The sequence below is a fragment of the Diorhabda carinulata genome, chromosome 11 (genome assembly GCF_026250575.1).
Source record: "Diorhabda carinulata isolate Delta chromosome 11, icDioCari1.1, whole genome shotgun sequence".
Classification (NCBI taxonomy): domain Eukaryota; kingdom Metazoa; phylum Arthropoda; class Insecta; order Coleoptera; family Chrysomelidae; genus Diorhabda; species Diorhabda carinulata.
In genome coordinates, this window is record NC_079470.1 from 3,900,085 (window position 1) to 3,923,943 (window position 23,859).

A 23,859-nucleotide genomic window follows, 5' to 3' on the forward strand; every position below is an offset into this window, starting at 1 on the left:
CTATATTAGTTTTTAGTTGTAAAAAGATTTAAACAGAATGAAATCATTGTTAAGTTAAGAAACTCATTATCTACAAAATAAAATAAACTTGAAATATACATTTATTTATTTCAAGATGGAATTACAATATTTGTAAAAATATAACAATTTTGTAATAAAGAAACTACTAAAATTAAAATAAAACTTATTATTTTATTAATGTAAACAGATTAAATTAACTAAAGTACTAATTAATTTCTTCGTTGTGCTTGCAATCTAACATTCTTTCTTCTGGATTTAGCATCAACAACAAGCTGAGCTTGTCTTTTCAAATAACCTCTTGAAGGCACTTCTTCTTCATCTTCGGATCCTAAAAATAATTGCTCTCCTTTCAAATTTCACACAATAAATTATGATGGTAAAATGTCCATTAACATCGAATTTATTTTGGTTATGATGGATAATAAATAACATACCCGGTGGCGCAGGTGGTGCTGGGGAAGCTCCTGTTTGGGGAAGTGGGGTTCTTCTGACCAAGCCTGCGTAAGGGGCAGGTAACCACTTTTCGTCATTTGGGTCAATAACAACGATACCTTCCTGTACAACAAAATTGATTAATTAGCACATTTTATTATTAAACAAAATTTCTATAGTTTTTTTTTTGGCGTTACTGTAATTTAAGATTTATATATATCACCCTGTCTTAATGCCACATTGATTCAATTTAATCTTGACAGAGTTTTGACTGAATTGTGTTAATTCAGCAAAGAGAAAGAATTATACAGTGTGTCTAATTAAGCTGGAACCATATGGAAAACTTTTTTATTAGTGGTTTTATGAAAGAAAATTATTCTTGATAAAAAGTTCTGCATGGTCCAAAAGTTGAAATGCGACCATCAGATCTCAAATTTTTTAAGCAGTATACGAGGTTTATAAAAAAATTTGAATTTTGTGCAAGAGTTTATTCTTTACAATTCAGAAAAATATTATAAAGTAAAGTTGTTCTGATTTAAAAGTTATATTCAAATATGCAATTACACCAGTTTATTATGAAAATTGAGATAAATAGACAAAACATTCAATGGAATATTCGATGTTGAGTCATCAATATTTTTAATATAAATTAACTAATCCAAAATTATACTACTTAGTCTAACTTTAGTCTTAGTTTTATTATATTGAAAAATCACCTCAAATGACATGCATTGACGTCTATTGGAGGCAATTGACGTCTATTGTCATTTGATGTCGATCGATGTCTTATGATGTCCATTGATGTCGATTCACGTCAATTCATGTCATTTGGCCAATGGGATCAATGGCATCATATTTTGGTCAACTAAATTGCCAAATTTTATTTCGTTTTGGCACATTTACAGCTAAACAGGAATTAAACGCAAAACACCCGAGATCGCTACAATCTTCCTGTAGATATCGCTGCTATAGACAGACGGACGGATGGACAAAACCTAACCTCTATTGTCAAATAGGAACTTATTGAAAAAAATAAAAAATGCTATAACTCTTCCCGATTTTTAATCTGTTGAGATAAGGATGCAACTCGGGACGGGGATATTTTAGGTAAACGAAAAGGTAGTCCGAGTACATAATACAACTCGTCACGGATTCATTAAGAGTATTACCTGGAATTTAGTACCCAATCAACTTTGGAAAGTTTGTAAATCCAAATATTGAAACTTAGAATTTCTAAATACTTTAGGTTAGGTTAGGTTAGGTTAGATTAAGTTAGGTAAGGTAGGGTTAGGTTAGGTTACCTAATCTAAATTCTCAATTTTATAAATAATACTGATCTTTGAAAAACTGATCAAGGAGAATATTTTTTATTGGACAATGATTCAAATAATAACATAATTATGTTTGGATCTGAAATAAATTTAAATTGTTTGAAAAGCTCAGCTATATTTTATATGGATGGTACTTTTAAATATTGTCCAAAGTATTTTTTTCGGTTGTTCAAAATACAAGGCTAAATTTCTTTATTTGATATATTAATGTATCTAAATGTTCTTGATTTTAGGTCTCTTTTGTTTTAAAATTAGTTTTTTTTAATGATTTTTCAAAGATAAAATTTGACGTTTCGACTTTTCTTCAATTCTTTATCCAAATATTTATCAAAAAGTTCTTGATTTTGGGTCTCTTCTGTTTTAAAATTACTTTTTTTAATGATTTTTGAAAATTTGACGTTTCGACTTTTTATCAAGTCTTCAAAATATGATATTGAAACTAACAATTTGCGTATTCATATCAATCATAAGATCACCTACATCATGAACATCAAAATAAGAATGCAATCAAAATAGAAAATGTTCTAATAAGAAAAATTAATTTTTTCTTAGTCCTTACATCTCCAGTACGTCAATCAAATTATTTGTAGTTTTATTAGAATTTACAAAATAGAGCTATAATTTTGACTTTTATTTTATTTGAAATTTTAAATTGTTCATCATTTATAGCTTTTTCGTTCTTATGAATGTGAACCATTTCTATAAATTTTCTTTTTCGTGTATTAGATTCCGTTCTAAGAATTTTTGAATCTTTATAATTGAATTTATATTTTTTTTTGATATTTTATGGTTCTTTAACGTAGTTTTATTTTTTTATATAGTACTGATGACCTTTTAGTCTATTTTCTAAATATTGAGAGGTCTGCCTTATGTAGACAGCGTCACAAAAGTGAACTAACTTTAATATATTTTCCGAGCTTTCGAATACTTATAATAATACTTAATAATAATTGATTGAGATTTGTGGTAGCTTTAAGTTGCATAAATTTTTGTAAAAATTTTAAATTCATAGAATTCAAAATTCAAATTGGCGTTGATAAAAATATTCAAAAACTATGGTCAATCAAATTAACATGGGACGAGCCTATTGCGCAATATTTATTAATAATTTTGACATAATTTTTTAATCAAATAACCCAACCGAATCAATTAGAAATTCCTCGGATGGTCATCGGATCGAATCACCAATTACTAGACATGCACTGCTTTTGTGATACTCCGATGCAAGCTTATGCCATTTGCATCTATTTAAGGAGTCAAGAATCTCTAGAATATTTCTGTCAACGTCAATTTGAATATTGAAGCCTATGAATTTAATACGATTCAAAGCCACCGATAATCTCAATTAATTATTTCTTAGTCGATGAATACATTAGTATTTGAAAGCTCGGGAAATATATTAAAGTTAGTCCACTTTGGTGTTTCGTTACCACGTTCCCAATGAGTAACCGCTAATAATATAGTTGGCAAAGACTTCTTTACAATTCATTTGTATATTATTTTTAATTTCATAATTAAAATCCCGAGGTGCATAATCTTCTGTTACGAGTTGTCTAATCTTCATGACAACCGCGATCACGAGTTGACACATTGTAACAGAAGTTAAAATTTTATGGCGGGTATTAAAATCACGAGTTGGCGCACGCCCCAGAAAAGTTAGAGGAAAAAATTCAGATTATTGTGTAATTATATTTGTTTTGAATTAGAAATGGGCTATAAGTAAATCATAGTACCTTTTCCGAATTGGTATCTTCAGTTTCGGTTCCGATTTTATCAAAAACTCCTTTAATGTCGTTTTTAATTTTTTCCAAAGTAACTAGGGGATCGGTATCTAATTCCGCTAGAGGATTAATACACAGATAAAGATTTTGTAATTCTTTCGATAAATTTTCAATTGCCTCTTCTTTTTTTAACTGCAATTCTACATACCGCTCAGATTTCTTTTTATTCTCTTCTATTTGTTTTTGGATCAGGTCCATTTCTCCAGTTTTCCTACCAAAAGATTTATGTTTCTTCTAAGTAACTCTGCAGGAACGTATTTATTTTAAAACTCTTAAACTAGCATATTTTACTCTAATTGTGTCTCTAATCTTGGATGGAAATTGCTTCCGAACCGATTTGAATGAAATTTTGGAATTAGGCTCATCTTACCTTTAACTTCAAAAATGTGAATGATCTGAGCTCTGCCTATTATTTTTAAGGGGTGTAAACAACCCCTTAATGGAAAAATTTACGTTGAGCTATTTTATCGCTAGAAAACGTGTTTAATATTAAGGGGTGAAATTATAAAGTGTTTTCTAGCACAATTACCTGAAAATAAAATGATTTTCAATCCCTGGAAACATTACAATCTTTGCAAACAACCCCTAAATTGAAAAAATTAAAAAAACGTTACGTTGGTGTAACATAAAAAGATTTAAGTATAGTATTTTATGTCCTCTATCTTAATAAACGAATTTTTAACCCTTAAAAACAACCCTTTGATAAAAATTGTTTAAAAAAATTTCTTTTCATGAAATGAAAAGGATTTAAATGTTATTGTTATTTGTTATTTAAATGTTATGTTAATTTAGTGACAATTTAATCGATTTCTCGCTTAAATATTTGAAAGTAACTGATTAAATTAATACGACAATGAACTTAAACTTCATTCAAATGAACATATGAACAAATATGAACTCTATTATTGTGTATTTTTACTTTGCTCCAAATATTCACACTCCGAAATTTTCAGTTTACTAAGTAGAAAAAAATACTATTAGTTTTTGGACCATAACTCCTTCAATTTTGATGCTATCACAACTTATAAAGAATTATTTTGAAGGTAATATAAAGATCTACAATTTTTTTCATTACAATATATAGTGAAAAACCTTTTATTTTAAAACGGTGAAGGGTCAAACGGCTCGAGAGAGACTGTGTTTGCGCTGCCGCGCGTTCTTTAAACAATCGTATCTCTGTCAATTTTTATGTGACAAAAAAAAGAAAAAAATCAAATTTTTTGTCAGAAAAAGACCTACATTTTATATCAATATAATTTTATACGTATCTTTCATCATTTTTGAGATATGATGAACAGAAGGTGGTTTTTTTTACAAATCCGAAAAGTTTTTTTTGTTAAAATCGTGATTTTTTTGAAAAATACGTGTCCTAAAGCAGCCAAACTGCTAGAATCCATCAAACTCTTTATATTAAAGTTATTTATAGACGGAATAAATTAATTTTGGTGGAGATGGCACTTGTGATTTAACATTGATTTAAAAGAAAAAAACCATTAGATGTTTTTCTTATTTGTATTACAGCTCACTCATTATACGTAAAAAAGACTTTTAACAGTACTCATTTCAAAGCTTATTTCAAGCACTACAAAACCCTATTTCATTAGAATGCATAAAATGTATCTGCTCGCCGCTAGATGGCATTGAATGCATCGATTAAATTTCAGACAAAATAAAAAACGGCTTCAATATTCAATATCTCACTTAATATTGCACTTAGAATACTTTATAACGAACCGATTTATTCAGTTTTTTACTTGCTACAATTTTTTTGGCATAAAATTTTCGTTAAAATGCATATTTTCTGCAAAAAGATATTTGCAAAAAACCGATGAAAAACGTGAAAAAAAATCCGAATTTTTAATTACCAATAACTTGAAAAGTATTGGGTTTTTTGAAAAACTTCATAGAACATTTTTTTCTCAAAATTAGGTCTTCTATCGATATACGAGGTTATTTTCAAAAAAAAGTTTACACCACTTAGAAGGGGTGGCAACCACCCCCAAGGTGGGTACGGATTTCGGATCATTTTCACTTTTGAAGTTAAGGGTAAGATGAACCTAATTCCAAAATTTCGTCGGTTCAAAGTAAAAAAATTCGGAGCAATAACGCTTCAATGACTGCACTATTTCCATATTTCAAATGAAAATTGTATATATTTCAAGTGTAGTAGAATTCTTAAAATTTCAAATACATAATTGATATAATTTACATAAAATATACGACAATGTAATTTATTTAAGTATGTGCAACCCCATATTATTGGTTCAGTGTTGCCAGATATTTTTGATGAACTGACTTCAACACGTACTTCAACGACCGTCGGCCATATATCAGGAACGGATTATATTACAGTTTCAGGCAAAAATATATATATATATATATATATATATATATATATATATATATAAAATTAAAAAACCAAATATTGTTTATAAATTTAAAAAAGCAAATTGCTTAAAAATTTATCCAATTTAAAAGGTAAATGTTGTAGACACAAGGTTTTTATTGAGTACAACGTTATAGGATGTACTGATTGGTTATCTTCAATCAGATGACTTCAAATTGATTCATTTCATTGGAGCAAAAATTTTTCAAAATAAAAAAATATTTGAAAGAGTAATAAAGCAAAATAAAGATGTGAGGACATTTCTATAGTACAAAATGGCGTATTACCGTTCTGCGTCTTTTGCTTCTGCGTATTTGAAAGATTCCAATTTGATGTTCATGGATTCCATTTTCTTTTCCAATATCCTTTTTTCTTCTTCTGCTTTACCTCGTAAAAGTAACAACTTTTCATCGGTTTCTTTTTGAGATTTGAACCGTTCCAAAACTTCTTCTGTACTTGTACCACCTATAAAAAGAAAATTGAATACATTTATTTAAAAATCTGCTTGTCATTTCAAAATAACCTGTGGCTTTTTTCAAAATTTCGAAAGATTGTGTCATGACTTCTACGGGATGTGGTGGTAGCGGTGGACATTTTTCTTCATCTTGCGCGTCTTCTGCGCCTTCGGGTTCCGGTCTTATAGGTAATTTTCCACCTTGGAAAATTTTCTTTTCTAGTCTTTCAAGCTCTAATCGACGTTCGTTAACAAGACGTCGACCTTCTGCAGCTTCTTTTTCTCTTTTCAGAGCAGCTTCGTTAACGGATTTCTCTTCTTTCAAAAGGATACTGCGAGCATGAGAACGCATCCGGCTTGCTTCGTCCATAACCTATAAATTAAAATTGTAACCGATCTTAATAAGACATAATTGATGGTAAACAAGCGATAAAGACGCCATCGAAGACATATATCGAGAATACCTTCTTCAACTGGTTCTATAAATAGAAAGTATGTCCTCTGAACAATAGATGGCGTCATGTGTATCTAGAAACATACCTTATTATACTTTACATTGCGTAGTATGGTTGTAAATTTGATTTTACATAATTTTTTGTTGAACAAACAAAGAGGAACGTGAAAAAATTGACTGAATAAAATTCAGAAGGCTAATACGAAGGTTGCTACTTAAATTCTGGCATATTTATAATTGAATATGGCTTTATTGTTTTTTTAATATATTCTCCATTAAGATCAAAAGACTTTTGAATGTATTTGAACCCATTTTTGAAGCATTTTTCCCATTCTGATTAAGGTACTTTCAAAGCATCTGATTTGAACGCGCAACCGCTTCTTCGGGTGTAAAAAAACGTTGACCTCCTCACTTATTTCTGATCTGCGAGAATAAGAAGAAATCCTTGGGTGTCAAACAAGGTCTGTACGGCAGATTACCCATCAATTCGATGTTTTGTCTGTTCGAAAACGTTTTTGTTTAAACTGATGTGTGATAATTCGCGTTGTCGTGGTATAGAATGATTCGTCTTCTGCGATTGGTTTCCCTGATTTTTTTTTTTTTGGCAAACAAATGGCGGTGCACTAATCAGAATTGATGGTTCTTCGTTATAGAACAGTTGCGACATGTCCAGTTCTTCCGAAAAAACAGGTTATGAAGTGCTTTGTGCGCCAACAACTTTTGTTGAAAATAATTCAAATAACACTCGTATGACAACACGTTCTGAGTAAGTTCACCATTAAAAATGTCAAACTTTATGTTCATATTTGTAACATTAACATCAGTTTTGCCAATATCTAAAAATTTAAGTAACAACTCTAGTAGGATCGATGATCAGTAAAAAAACGCGCAGGCAGCAGACAAATCCGGCAGATTCAAAAATATAAGCGAAGATCTGAGAAAAAATCTAATAGCTAGAAAAGCCCAAAAGAAATTCTGGAACAACTACAGGAGTACAGGAACAAGGAAAGGAATAAAAGGATTAACTAACTAGATTCTCAAAAACCCGACATATGGAATATATCCAAGTCTTTAAAGAGGATCTAACCAATGACTTTAATGATTTCTCAGGCATGATAGAAGTATACCTAGACGAGGGGTATCAGAAACCCTAGGATTCGTAACAGCGCTGAAAGTGAAACAACTATTTAGGCTCGCGTCATCAAAAACTTCTAGGATGGACGGAATTTCAAATAGAGTGCCGAAAAACATCATAAAAAGCATATTGAGGATGAAACACTCCTCATCGAGGAATATAGGGCATTATGGTCGCCAGGACAGAAAAGCGAGGATCTGAATCACATCCGAACGAGGAATTAAAGGAGCTAACTTATTAAGTACACCAGAGAGGACTACAAGAAACATGTGCATCGATAGACAGTGATTTTATCTTTTCTTGTCGAAGAAAGTTGGAAAGGGTTTACACAAACATTACGAAGATCAAACAATCGCGAAGATAAGGGAGTAAGGCCACCGAGCTAACCCTCTCACAGAACTAGTGGCAGATGAAGGAGACAACACGATGAGGACCTGTTTGAATGACAGGTGGTGGTGGAATGTCTTGCTCCGCATCCATCCGTAGATTTATGCAGGAGTGGATGCCTAGCTTAACGGGACGAGCTTCCTTAGACGAGCGCGTGTGTGATCTAATTCTCATACTCACTTTTTGAAGTTTTTCGATATCGACTCTTTGCAAATCCAAAGCTTCTTCCAAATTTTTAATGTTTCCTTCAAAGTTGTCTGAATCGGACTTTAAAGATTTAAAGATATCCATATATCTATTTTTCACGTGCATAGCTTCTCTGATTTGGACATCGACGGCGTGTATGTCGTTTTGTAATTTCGTAGTTGCCTATTAACAGTTTCATTAATTTCATTAGTTTTGTAAATGTTATTTGTTTTAACCAAATTGACGCGGAACTACTAATATGACATCTATGGAGGGTAGAGGTAAGGAGAACCATCTTTGTGCTACAGAAAGTGTCCATCAAATCAAAAATGAGTTTAAAGAAAGATAATGACTTCATTATACGTCCACTCGGACAATTTTTCACTGAGCAAATTTGATTATTCTATCGTGTATTAATGTTTTGTGGTAATTGACTTTATAATTACTTGCAAAAACTCTTACAAATTCACGATAATTAATTAACATTCAGCGTTATTTCACAGTTGGATTTCTAGGTTATATTTTAGACTATATAGTTTAGATTTTGTATAGCAATATTTAATTAATGACTCTAGTCATTTGAAATATTGAATTTTCTAAGTTCATATGATATTTCGTCCGACAAGAGCGCCATTTTGGTCAAATTTTGAATTATAATTTACCGTCTACAAACGGACAGTTTTTAAGGTCAGCCTCCATATGAGTTGGTCCTCCTTACCTCTACCTTCCATAATGACATCCTCCATAAAATACTGGTAAATTTAAATGTTATAAATGGCGCGAAATTTAAATTATTTGAAGGTAGTTCATCCACCATATTATCCAGATCTGGCTTTTACGTATTTTCAGACCTCAAAAGAACTCTCGATGCACAGAAACGTTTTCTTTCTTTCTTTTTCTATGCTAGTGTATCTATTAATGGGTAAACCCTCAAGATTCTGTCAATAAGATCTCCATAACTAATTTGTGTCTATTTTTTGTATCATAATCTTTTCCTCTAAGCAGCTTGACAATTCCCAAGCTAGTGTCTTACATATCCTATCTTCCAGCGGGAAGCTTTTCCGAAGCAACACTGGATATATAGCAACTTGTAGATTCATAGGGTTGAATATTTTTCCTCAAAAACTATTTTTTTAGCCATAGGAAATGAGTTTATAGTAAGGGTGACTATGTAAGTCATCTGACAGTCCTTTTATTAGCTGTCGATTGTTGTGATTTTTGAACAAACCCTTTAGGAGTCTAGCGACGTCAATGCTTTGATAGAGACGATTTTTGCTCCGTGGAAACATTTTAATGTTCTTTGATTTTTGCCTTTACCTTAGTTTTTGTATGTTCGAATGTTATTTTCGACTTTTTTGGAATACTAGGATCGTTCATAATGCTGTACAGATTGTTTCTGTTCACAGTTTTTTGTAAATCTATGAAAATTGAGTAAATTGGCCGATCGTATTCATACCCCATTCTTTGCGTTTGCCTCAGAGCGAAAATGTGGTCTGTAATTGATCTTCCAGATCTCTCAAACTGTTATCTATGGTTTTAGTCAAAATTTTGGGAGTTACATATTGCCGCCTTATCATATTTTCGCCTATCTACAATATTGAGTTCCTCCTGTTTTGCGCTGAGATCAGATTCCAAAGAACTGAACTTATCCAACTTCTTAATAGTTTATGATGCCCTTATTGAGCCGCTAATTCTTATGTGGCACGTGCAGTGCGACTCCATTTGAGCGAATCTTCAAACTACTTTGTCCTTTACTCGTACTAAACAGCGGGCTCACTGCAGGGACTTCTTGAAAAGATTAAAAATTCTGATTCTTCCTTATTCATCTTTGAACCCGTTTGCCTAATTCGTAAGCACGCTTCAAAAATTTCAAAAAGATTGTTGTATGACTAGGGACGCGGAGCACGACCTTTACCTACCTTCTCCACGTTCAGAATTAGTTAAGTGCTCGATACTGTACAATGCAAAAAATGCACAATCACTTGCCAATTGAAATCAAATCGATATCATATTTTTCCGCATTTCGCAATAATTTGAGGGCATATTCACTGAAAAGTGTCTTTGCTATGGACTTATATTCTAATCATTTTATCAATTTATCTTTATAAATTTATTTTTATGTCAGTTTATTAGTTTTTACAAGATTTTGTCTCCAAATTGTAACAATTTTTTGTCAATTTTATTATTATATAAAAGTATTATTTTTTAAGTTTTAAGTCAATTTTTCTACATGTCTATTATTTTCTTTTTGGAATCCGATAATTAAATAGAACTACTACGCAAAGTATATTTCATGACTGAAAAATAAGCCCGGAATTATAATATTACGGTCCGCTTTAGCCTCTGTCCGCCACTGTACACATCGGCGGTTTTGTTAAAGGTGGTTTATTAATTTTTGAATCTACTCGTTCCGGTGACTATCTTGAGGACATGAAAGCTGATGTTTTTAAAGAATGGTTCGAATAAATGATATATCTTCTTCTTCAGAGCTGTATAATATTAATGCATAATGTTGGTTATCACTCGAGACCAAGTGGTTGAAAAAATATTTACAGAATTGCCTAATTTCCAAGAATAATATCAATAGGCCAGGTATTCAAGCATTTTCCCCTCCGAATTCTTTAATTCAGCACCGATTTATTTAAAATTTCGACAGAAAGCGAGATCTACGTGGTGCTTAAGTGTGCAAACCCCCTTTCTCCCCGGGGGGTTGCCGCCCCTTTCCGGGGGCGGAAAAATCGAAAGAGCAGCAAATTTAAAGTAAAAAATGTTATATAAAGTTTTTTCGTTAGATCGATAGTTTTTGAGTTATTCGCAATTGAAAAGTACGATTTTTCGTCAAAAAAACCGCATTTTTCAATAGTTTTTTACGTACAACTCTGTAATGATACATTTTATCGAAAAAAGTGTCATAAAGAAAAATGAAGCTTATAAAAAAACAAAGAAATTAAGCTATATTTTAAGATCTTAATGTTCTACCTAAAGCAAGTTATAGATACTTGAATAGCTTTTGTTTTACGTAATTTGAGCATTTGATGCATATTTGAGCATTTAACCTCAAATAACGGGAAAAGGGTGCACTTTTCAACAAAAAGTCATAAAATACTTTTTAAAGAGCTTAAAAAGACCTTTCAAATGACTACTGACAAAAGTCGTTTCGACTGGAATTTCAGTGAGATATAGTGTAACACAGTTAAAGCTAAAAAAAATTGCGCTAAAACTAATGCCATTCCATTGAAAATCAAAATTAAACTTGTTCCTTGTACAAAATACTTTATTTAGATGTTATTTACGACATCTGAAAGTTTGGCTGAACAAAAATACATAATTTTGAAAAAAATTAGTATTAAATAATAATTTTTTTTTTATTTTAAAAAAAAATTTTTTTTGCCCATTTTTTCTCCATAACTATCAGAGATACAAAAACGAATAACCAATCAAACTAACGCATTTTTTATGACGATTATTTCGATTTTTTAATTTTTTTTCTAGCATAAAAATTGACGGAGTTATAACAAAATTAATCTGTCACTATAGTGCGAGGATTGCTTATCCTCAGACCCTTTATTAATAAAATATGGAGGGCCTCAAGCCCTTCTAACATAAAGTAGTAGTCCTGAAAATTACCTTAAAAATGGTTTTTTGATAGATGTGACAGCTTCAAAATTAATGGAGCTACATAAAAAATAAGAATTTGAAATTTTTTTTGTGAATTATAGGATATAAAAAAGTTTCAAATTTTGACGCACGGATTTTTTCTGTTGACGCTAAGTTGCCTGTAGGTACATTTAAGAGTACCAAGAGATGATATACTTATAATCTTGATAAAGGGGTGTCAGGGTGTAGAAAATGAAAAAACAGTTCGTGTTTGGAGAATACACTTGAATACCGAAAGAATTCAAAACATTAACAGTCATTAAAATTTTTTTTTTTAATTTTTTATCAAAGGGGTGGTTCTTAAGGGTTGACAGAGTATAGACTATTGAAAATTATTTCTAGTGGAGACAAGAAACTTTAATAGAATGCAAAAGAGTGCAAAATATAAAAGTTGGTAGTCATTAGATTCATTTTTATTACATTCTCTGCAAATTTGGGTTATTTTTTAAGGGTTGTATAATAAAAATTAATAACTAATTGAATTTTATTAAAATGCTATGAATTTTTCACAGTAAAAATGAAATTGCAATGTTTTAAATCGTTAAAAGATTTGTTCCTATATTATTTTCATCAAAAGGGTAGTTTTTAAAGATTTTTAAGGGTTGATACTTCAAAATATATAAATTTTCTATTACATAATATGTTAAGATATTTATGGTGCATAAACGAAAAACTTTTGAATTGAAAAAAAGTAGGAAAAACTATAATATTGATATTTTTCAATAAGGGGTGGTTTTCACTCCTTAAAAACATTTTGCACACCTTGCGACCATGTAGATCTTGATATGGAGGGTAAGATGAGCTTAATTCTAAATTTTCAGGAAAATCGGAGCTGCATTAAAGAATTCGGAGAGTTTGACACCATTTTGAGCTTGACTGCCTGCACTACAAGTTTCATTCCGGTTCTGTGATAAAAGAAGTTTATTTTTTGTAAAGAAAAATTCGGAGAATATGAAATTGAGGAAATTGCGGAAAATCGTGGAATGACGGTGGTTACATTTCCACCATTACATTTAGAACTAACTCGATTGAACTGGTATGGGTGCAAATAAAGGAAAATGTTTCAAGAAAAAATAGTTCTTTTTAAGCGAGTGATGTTAAACGGTTGGTTTTGAAGGCCATTCAAAGCTCATCCAATCCTAATAGGTTGCAATATGTCACTTTCACCACTTCTATTTAGAATTCTTTTCCTACAATTTGGGTACAGTTCCAGAAAGACACGGTGAAGAGATTTCAACCGCAAATTGCTCAAATGGAGCAGCGCTACATTGGAAAATGGACCTCTTTAATGTGAAACCGCTCGTGACGAGTACACGCGAAACAACAATTCATAAATAACAATAAATTATATATTTATTTTATTTAACTTTTGGAATATTACCTTTCTAATCGGCTGTTCCACCTTTTTATTCATTTCTTTTTTATCGTGTTTACTAAGTAGTTTTTGATACTTAGATGCCAGTTCTGTTAAATACTTCCTTCTCTAAAATAATTAATGTAAATTATTATTTATATTCGGTTGATTGGGGTGCATTTTTTCTACAAAATTTTCATTTCAATTTTGAGTTTCTTAGCCACCCAAATTATTTAGAAACTTAAAATACTTCCTACCAAAAGATAAACATATAGGGCTTTAATTGATCCGCAAAAACTTTTTATAAACTTGTGTAGGATCTTTCAGCAAAACTATCCTTTATACAGAGTGAGTTTTATGGTGGTATTTACATTGTTGTCAGATCTTGCCTTTTATCGGAAAAATTGTTATTTCAAATTGATCATCCTAAATATATTTTTCGCTTTTCTAAATCCTTAAGAAATTCTTATTATTTTTCATCTAATGTTCCCTATACCTAAATGCCATAATTTCGAATTTATAGCTACAAATAAAAAATTTGATGTTTCAATAAATTATTATTGTTAAAGTTTATTGAAAGTCACAACGAATCGTTTATCTGAAAAAGAACGAATCGATATTTTAATGATATTAGGATATTTTGATAGGCATAGAACTCAATAATAAACGTGTAATATCTTTAATGATTTATATCCTAACCGAAATCCCATAACAAGATCTAATGTCAGTAAATTAGTGAAAAAGTTCAACTAAACTGGTTTATCCAAATGAGTGCGCAGAAAAACTGCATTGACACGTTGACTCGAGATGGTGTTTCATCAACAAAAGTCGCGGCCCGCACTGCTCTTGGTTTAATCCACATTGTAAATCATTTCGCTCTGAAATATTTGCGATTCAATTCCAACTCAAATAACATCCGTATGACGACACGTTCTGAATACATTCACCATTAAAAATGTCAAACTTTGTGATGTCAATGTCAGATTCGACATAATCACTTCAGTGTTGCCAAATCTCAAAACTTAAGTAGCACTTCTCGTGTACCAAAGGAAACAATAATGATAAAAGTGTATGTAAACCAGGAAGTTACGTTGGTAAACGTTTCCATGGGACATGTTTTTGCATTTTTTGTACCTCTTTTGAATTTGTGAATCACTTTATCATAACTACATTGTGATATTGTGTGACTAAAATTTAGGTACAGGTATAGATAATAATCCGGAGGAAGAAATATTTTTGTTTGAACAAATGAAATCTTTGAACCAATTTTCTGTAATAACAATTAAAAATAATTGTAATACAGGTTTCCTTTTCTACCTGTTTCGAACGGTATCGCAATAAATCTAATTTTTTAGTTTCATCAATAATGTTGGTATCAATGAGTTCCATCACATGCTCTGGAGATTTATCCATTAAAGAACCGGGAACTCCTTCGAGAGTTTTGTTTTTCAATCGGAACTTCGTCTGCGAACTTTTGCATTCGTGAAGAGTCACTACAAGTTCCGAAAGTTCTTTTTTTAGTTTGATTATCTCATTAATGTTAGATTTTCGTTCGGCTTCGCAGTCTTCGAAAAGAGCTTTCCTCTGTCCCTCTGGAAATGAATCAAAATTTATTAATAAGTTAAAACTGTTAAATAGATCTAGCTGCTACTACTTTTAATGGGAATAAATTGATACTTTTTTGAATAACACATTGATCCCCAACCAAAATTGATAAACTTTCCCCTGGGTCCAAAAATTTGTTTGTGTTTTTACACTCCATACGGGCTAGAGGGTCCATAGGCTCCCTCTAGCCCCGAGGTAAAGTTTTTTAACCCTTGAACGATGATTTATACTTTTATACAAAAATGAACGATATGTTTCGAAAAATATTATATAAGATCAAGGTAGATGATGTAAAGGTAGCACAAATTAAAAATTTAGTCAAAAATTATTGGAATTATGTTGAAGAAAACAAAAAAAATATGAAAAGTGAGGTTTTCTGTTTTACAATGAAGTTGAAGATCATGAAAAAAAAATCAAATGGACCAAGTGTAGGATAATGTTTCAAGGACCCAGGATGGTTTAATGAAACTGTGAAAAACATTTAAATACGATCTTGAGCCGTGGAAACCCACCTCACGTAACTAGAAACCAGATTGACTATATCCTGGTAAACATATCCTGGCGCAGACATTGCATCGGATCACAATCCACTGATATTAAAATCGAGCTCAAAAAAGTCCAATAACATTAAAACTGGAAATCAAAACTCAAATTGAAAAAGATATTAAAAGAAATCTTTTAAAGATCACATTTCCAAAATAATAGAAAAATACATTAAAACGACAAGACAAACATGACACGTTCAATATGTTTAAAAAAGTCAGAGAAGTAGCTGGCCTATACAACAAGAAGACTCCTCATACCTTAAGGGATTCAAAAGGAAAAATAATCATAGATGAAGAAGAAATTCGAACAACTTGGTATGTGTACATGAAAGAACTGTATAATGACATTAATGAAATACAAAAATCACAAGCGATACATGCTACAAAGTTGGCTAGAAATAAGAAAGCTGTTGGATCTGACAAAATTCCAACAGAGATCCTAAAGCTCATGAACGAAGAAAACATAGGAATATTAGTCAAACTTTCCAATCATATTTATTCAGAAGACTGGTTAAAATCCGAATTCATAACTTTGCCAAAAAAAAAAACAACGTCCAAAGCACTGTAGCCACTATAGACTGATAAGTTTTATGAGTGACACTATAAAAATATTCTAGAATCAGAAATAAGTGCAAAGAAGATCAAGACCAAACTCAATTCGGCTTCAGAAATGGGTTGGGAATACGAGAAGCACTTTTTGGACTGAATATATCACTACAAAAAATGCCGGGGCCAACGCAAAGATGTATTTGCAGTTTTTATCGATTACGAAAAGGCATTCGATCGAGTACAACACGACAAGTTAATACATTTATTAAGGGAAAAAGGAGTTGGTAGTTTCGCCGATGTTGGCGCCAAAGAGCGGACCTTCTAATCAACGGAAAATCGACAGAAGACTGCAAAATGTTAAGGAGAGTCAGACAAGGTTGCATACTTGTACTCTGTGACGACTGGAATGGACTGCAATGCCTTTTAAACGCCATTGACAGAATGGGAAAACGGACAAACGATTCAAAGAGCGTCCAGTTTCAAATATCTTGGTTGCTATATTACTGAACAACTGGATCCCGACAAGGAAATAAAATGTAGAATTGAGGTAGCACTTTCTCTAATGAAAATTTAAATTTTCAATTCCGGAAACGGATGATCAAATGTTACATATTGTCTTATTACATGGTGTCTTATATGAACTTTAAAAATATCTACCATTAATCGGTTAGAAGCTTCTAAAATGTGGTTATATAGACGCATGCTCAAGATACCGTGGAAGATGCAGTCCCTAACAGGGCAAATACGGTTCGTGAGTTGGTGGATAACATTAAATGCAGGAAAAAAGTTGAAGATCGTAGAGGAGTTAAAAGGAAACAAGCCTCTTGGTTGAAGAATATTAGAGAATGGACTGGGATAAGAGAAGCAGTTATTTAGACTAGCTCAAGATACATAGAGTTTCGCCAACGTCAAGGGGACTTGATACGCCACGCTAAGAAGAATGCGTTAAGCACAAATTTTTTGAAAACACTCCAGAATGACAGTCCATAAATCGATATTCCGATCGGTCTATATACATACAACATCACTCAATAAGTCGTGTGACTGACACACAGATGGCGCTTTCATTATCAAATTTATGAAGTATCAACCATCAAAAGATTCTGTGTAAACTTCCATGACATTTCGATTAGTCATAAAAACGTGACAGCCATTTGAGTGAAGCTACGTTTGTTATTTTCAAAATAACGGATTTAAAAAAATTCGTGTGTTAAATTATCATTGCTTCTTGATGAAAAAGTGGTTACTTGAAAAAACATTAGAAAAGTCCTCAAATTGGTTATATCTAATCGTAAATTGAAATTGCTGAGGCCATAAATATATCAGAAAACAGTGTGTTTACAATTACGCATGAACACTTTACCATGAAAAAGCTTTTTTCAAAGTAGGTGCCGCGTTTACTCACAGTCGGTCAAAAACAACAACGTTTTGATGATTAAGAGTAATGTTTGACCATGTTTACACGTAATAAATAGATTTTTTGCTTCAAAAAGTGACAAAGGATGAAACATGGATCCATCACTTCAGTCCGGAATCAAAATGATCATCATCTAAGTGGACTGCAGACGGTGAACTATGTCCGAAGCTTCCAAAGTCACAACAGTCAACTGGAAAGGTTATGGCTTCAGTATTTTGGGATACGAATGGAATATTGTTCATCGACTATCTCCAAAAGGGAGAGACAATCAATAACGAATGCTACATAGAGTTGTTGGATAGTTTGAATGCAAAAATTAAAGTAAAACGGCCTCATATATCGAAGAAAAAACCAAGACAATGCACCTATTCACAAACCGATGGTAACGATGGGGAAATTGAACGAATTACACTCAACGAATTGCTTTCTCATTCACCGTATAGTCCAGTGATTACTAGCTATTCGCTGATCTTGAAAAAAGCGTAACAAATTTAGCTCAAACGAAGAATCAAATACTGAAACTGAAGCTTATTTCAAGGCGCGGCATCGATTTGTCGTTGGGAAAATGTGTTTTTCTTAGTTAGTCACACGACTTATTGAATGATGAGCGGTGACAGCTGGGTACTTACAAACTCACTCAAAAGCAAAATCATGCAGAAAAAATAAAGTACTTTCGCAGAGCCAGAGGTGTCACCAGACAAAATCGAAGAAGAAACGAAAGGATAAGAGAAAAATTGAATGTAGAATTCATAATTTTAGAATAAAATGAAAAATAACTTGATGAATAATCATAATTTTAGCTTTTGTTTATTTGTGCTTTAATAATTAAGCAGTGAAAATAAAAAATTGATTAAAGAAACAATCGTAGTGTCCGGTATATCAGTACATAATGTCGTATTGTGTGTTTCCGGTGTATCCGACAAAATGATGAGAATAATTGACACTAACAAATTGTGATTTGTTGTGATGATACGATCCATCACATAATTATATACGTACAGCTACGACAGACGACACCTTCAACATTTTTTCAATTGAGAGTGGTCGTAAGATAGAAAGAACGACCACTGATTTGTTATTAGGAACTTCCCTTTTCACTAGAGAATTTTTACACGGGCAATACTCATTATAAAGGGTGTCTCATAAATAATGTCGGTTTTTTTATATGAAAATTCATGTGTATCAATTTAAACATGTCTTAACTTGTTAGTCTCTAATTCTATTAAAATGAACTTGATTATTTTTTACCAGATACATTATAGTACCAATATTATCATAAAATCATAATTTCCCCATTTAATTTGTTCCTAATTGTATAAAATAATTATTAAGGAATTCAAAATAAGCCGACGAAATTCAATTTTAATAAACGCCTCATCAATGGTGTTGGTTGTGTACGGGACAAAAATCCTGTTTATTTTTGTGTTCCTGAAGCGAATACTGGCATTCATGATTACTGCATATTTTGCATCAAATCAAGATTTTACCTTTAGTACAGATAGAATAGGATTAAACCGAAAATTGATTTGGGCGCTTCTGATTTTCTAGATTCTCGGAGGTTTTTGGTTACTGAATGAGTTTAGCAACAAAATCACTGGCACTGGTTTTCGTGTTATTTTCAATATTTTCATCTATATAACTCACATGAACTACTTTTTGGTTTCAAATGAACTAACTTTTAAAAAAAGCGATCATAAACACTATCTTCGATCTCGGTTGATTATTATTTCAATATTCACAGACTTCTTCATAGTTTATCTTTCACAAAAATATGTGTACTAATTTTGTGCTCTGCAGTTTTGGCTTCGGCACTTTTTTCGAATTCTTAGTGGTTTTCAAGTTATTCACGATCAAAATTTTTTTGAGCGTTAAAACCGATTTTATACAAGTAATTTTGAGGCTAGGATCAAATTTGAACCTTTTTTGTACAAAATGTTGAGCTGAACATTTTTGTTCGCAATTCAAAATATTTTTGAGCGTTCAAACCCATTTTACAATGGAAATTTTGAGGTTAGGAAAAAAAGCTTAGAAACTAATCTGTAGAGAATTTTCTGCTGTATATTTTTTGTTTCAGCACTTTTTTCCAAATTCCTCATAGCTTTCGAGTTATTCGCGATTCATTTATTCAATTTTGAGTGTTGAAATTTGACATTTTATAATGCAAATTTTGAGGTTAGGGAAAAAATGAAACCTTTTTTGTACAGAATTTTGTGCTCCACACTTTTTATCCTGGCGGTTTGTGTCGAAATCCTCATGGTTTTCGAGTTAACCGCAATTTAAATTATTTTTGAGCGTTAGAACCCATTTTACAATGGAAATTTTGAGGTTAGGAAAAAAGCTTACAAACCAATCTGTAGAAAATTTTATGCTGTACATTTTTTGTTCCAGCACTTTTTTCGAAACCCTTGTAGTTTTTGAGTTATTCGCTTTTATAATGCAAATTTTGAGGTTAGGGAAAAAATTAAACCTTTTTTGTATAGAATTTTGTGCTCCACACTTTTTATCCTGGCGGTTTGTGTCGAAATCCTCATGGTTTTCGAGTTACCCGCAATTTAAATTATTTTTGAGCGTTAGAACCCATTTTACAATGGAAATTTTGAGGTTAGGAAGAAAGCTTACAAACCAATCTGTAGAGAATTTTATGCTGTACATTTTTTGTTTCAGCACTTTTTTCCAAATTCCTCATAGCTTTCGAGTTATTCGCGATTCATTTATTCAATTTTGAGTGTTGAAATTTGACATTTTATAATGCAAATTTTGAGGTTAGGGAAAAATTGAAACCTTTTTTGTACAGAATTTTGTGCTCCACACTTTTTATCCTGGCGGTTTGTGTCGAAATCCTCATGGTTTTCGAGTTAACCGCAATTTAAATTATTTTTGAGCGTTAGAACCCATTTTACAATGGAAATTTTGAGGTTAGGAAAAAAGCTTACAAACCAATCTGTAGAAAATTTTATGCTGTACATTTTTTGTTCCAGCACTTTTTTCGAAACCCTTGTAGTTTTTGAGTTATTCGCTTTTATAATGCAAATTTTGAGGTTAGGGAAAAAATTAAACCTTTTTTGTATAGAATTTTGTGCTCCACACTTTTTATCCTGGCGGTTTGTGTCGAAATCCTCATGGTTTTCGAGTTACCCGCAATTTAAATTATTTTTGAGCGTTAGAACCCATTTTACAATGGAAATTTTGAGGTTAGGAAGAAAGCTTACAAACCAATCTGTAGAGAATTTTATGCTGCACATTTTTTGTTCGGCACTTTTTTCCAATTCCAAAGAAAAAGTTGAAAAAAAATCTTTTATAACTACTTTTAAAGGCAGATAATTAATTATAAATCATTCTACGGTACTGAACACTTCCAGGAAAATATTTACGTAACTTCTTTTTGGTTTCTTCATCTTTCTTTCTTAAAATAATGTTTAACTAACGCTAGAAATACATTTTTTTTTTCATATTTATCAAATAACGAGAACCGTTTTCTTTATATGAGTATTCAAACTCATTTTTCAATTATATTTTGATACAATTACCACAGATGACATTAGAAGCTAACAATATAATCGCCACAGAGACATTTTGATTCTAAAAAAATTATTGTTATTGCTAATTACCTGACAATTGAATTTTTTTCTTGATCTCTAATATTTTTTTATTGAGTTCCGCCAACTTCTCCGGATTATCTACTCCGTTGTTGATACTTTTAGACGTCATTTCGTATAACCTTCAATAATATAATTTCACAAAAAAGGGATGAGATCAAAATGCGTATTATATCCACGAAAAGCGTCATAAATTTACAATTATAAACTTTATTTCAAATTTATTTGGACTATTTAGAATTTTTCTTTGTTAGAACTAACTAACAGCTAACGATATTGACTACAAAAGTTTATTGATCAAATAAAATTTACGGGGTTATTACGAAATGTTCGTCTACTTTTAACAAGTTTTAACGGCTTTTGTTATGAAATTGCTCATGCGAAAATGTAGAAATATCCTTTGGATTTCTGAAATGATTTCTTGAAACAACTTTTGAATTGAAAATTCGATTCAAAATGAATCTTTAATTTTTGATATATTAAACGGACAAGTACAATCTAGATAATAATATGATTTTTGGTTGGTGACATTCTTTGACAATCGAAACGCGTCAGAGTAAATAAATTATAAAGCATTCGTGATACATAGGCGTATTAACTGCCTTTCCCAGTTTACCAGTTTAATATCAATTTTAAAAGAATGATTTTTTCTTGAAACTTCTCGTCATCGTCATTCCACGATTTCTTTCAATTTCATCAATCTCATATTTTTCGAATTCCTCTTTATAAAGAATAAAAGTCTTTTCACACAAAAACGGGATGGAACCATAGACCTATCGAAGCTTATGGACCAGTCTTACCTATCTTTTCACAAGTAGTTCCACTAGAAAAAGCTGATAGAGATAGAGACAAAGAGGGCAACAAGCCATGTGCCGAAGGGTGCTTTTCCCCTATGGGTGGGCCACAAAATAATCTCGTAGGTCGATAGATTGACTAATTCTAACCAACTTTTATTCTATAAAATTTTTTTCTAAAGCTGTTACTTTTAGAGTTATTAAAGATTGAAATTGCTCATTTTTCATTCGCGTTTTTCATGAATAACTTCAAAAGTTTTCATTTTATCGGCAAAATTATTCAGAACAAAAATTTTGTTAATAAAAAAACAAACAGATTCGTTTTTTAAGGACCTCTGTAAGCTCGATAATAACTGAGTTATGGCTCGTTGAAAGATGGCTATTTTTGGGGAGCCCTTAAATTGGAAACCTTTAAACCGGAAATAACTAAATTAATCAAATTTTTGGAAAAAAAACTCAAGAGATATTTTTCAAAGCACTAGAAAAACCTTTAAAATTAGCACTTTCAAAAGTCTTTTGCATAAGAGTTGACTGATTTATAATAAAAATAAGGTTTATTCTTTTTTTGAAAAATGTAATAATTATACCCTTGCCATTACCACCCTAATTAAAATTAATCGTAATCCACTTGCAATTAACTTCTTTTATGTATTATTGTTACGATTCATGTGATTTGACAGGTTTTGAATGCTTAGTTTAGAAAAAATAATTGATTAAATTCAACACTGCATTTTCGAAATCTGGATATAAAAAGAATTTTTCTTAAATTAACCAAAAACTATTCATGTTATGAGAAAATGTTTCGAATATTAATTGTAGGGTTTTTCTTGCCAAAAATTTTGAGCTTTTTTAAATCTACGAATCATAAAAATTGTAGGAGATTCATTAGTTCAAATTTGGCATTCGTGTACGAAATGTGGCTTATGAAACCTCTTTGAGCTACACCCTTTTCAAAACCGGGGGATGAAAAAAGTTTGAATTGATATGACGTTGAAGAAGGTAGTTGAAATCCCCTACGAAATGCTTTTTTTAAAGGATTTATAGCTTGAAAATTGAGCGAGTTTTAGTCGAAAAACCAACTGCTTTTTTTCAAAATTTCGGAGCTCGAATTTTGGAGCTTTGGAAAAAGTGAAACGTGGAGAATACAATCGAGCAATAGCTGGCACGGAGAAGAAGAAGAAAAAAATATTAGTGATGATAAAATATAATTATTTAAAGTTGTTTTTTATATTATTTTCTAAATGAAAAATTGTGTTGCTTTTAAAATATTTTTATTTTTTTAATATCTCTGCAAATAAATTTTAACTACAATTTTGAAATTTTTGGTCATTGAAGGTGGGTTTCATAAGGGTTGAAATATTTAAAAAGCAACCCTTCTTGAAAATACTGACGAAATATTCTCAATTCGATATAAATTCAATTTTGAATGAATTTTAATTATACAAGATTCGCTGAGATAATTTTTATCTTTTCATATGTTTAGGGGATGATGGAGGGGTTATATGAATCTGATTGATCATAAACGTGTTTGAGTTTGCCAACAGATTCACGAATAATAAAATTAAAATCCATTTTACCCTAAACATGCATAAAATCTGAGTTTCAAATTTTTTTTACTATAAGGGGTAGTTTACACCCTCCAAAAGATAAAAAGCTCGGCTTGGCACAGGGAAGATTTCGTAGAAGAGGGTGAGTAGAGTTTGAATTCAAATTTTCATGAAAATCGAGATTATAAAAGCTTCTTTAAAAAAAGCTTTCAATATTACTACCCCCAG

The 23,859-nt window shown here is 31.4% G+C and overlaps 1 protein-coding gene across 1 annotated transcript; it reads right to left on the bottom strand.

Annotated features, from left to right (window-relative positions):
- Positions 1-230: 230 nt before the first annotated feature.
- Positions 231-21,402, bottom strand: LOC130899614 (outer dynein arm-docking complex subunit 3). Its single transcript, XM_057809680.1, has 9 exons — positions 21,303-21,402; positions 14,896-15,170; positions 13,606-13,707; positions 8,562-8,750; positions 6,475-6,778; positions 6,239-6,416; positions 3,518-3,776; positions 456-576; positions 231-349 (listed from the first exon to the last, which is right to left on the bottom strand). Exons 1-9 carry the CDS (start codon positions 21,400-21,402, stop codon positions 231-233), a joined length of 1,647 nt encoding a protein of 548 aa, XP_057665663.1.
- Between the last annotated feature and the right edge of the window lie 2,457 nt (positions 21,403-23,859).

What these genes read in the sequence shown, in the direction of transcription:
- LOC130899614 (XM_057809680.1), bottom strand. Translation starts at nt 21,402, where the DNA reads ATGACGTCTAAAAGTATCAACAACGGAGTAGATAATCCGGAGAAGTTG. An exon ending in GAAAAAAATTCAATTGTCAG is followed by an intron (nt 15,171 to 21,302) that starts GTAATTAGCAAT and finishes ATTCATTTCCAG; the next exon opens with AGGGACAGAGGAAAGCTCTT. An exon ending in AATTTTGAAAAAAGCCACAG is followed by an intron (nt 6,417 to 6,474) that starts GTTATTTTGAAA and finishes TTCTTTTTATAG; the next exon opens with GTGGTACAAGTACAGAAGAA.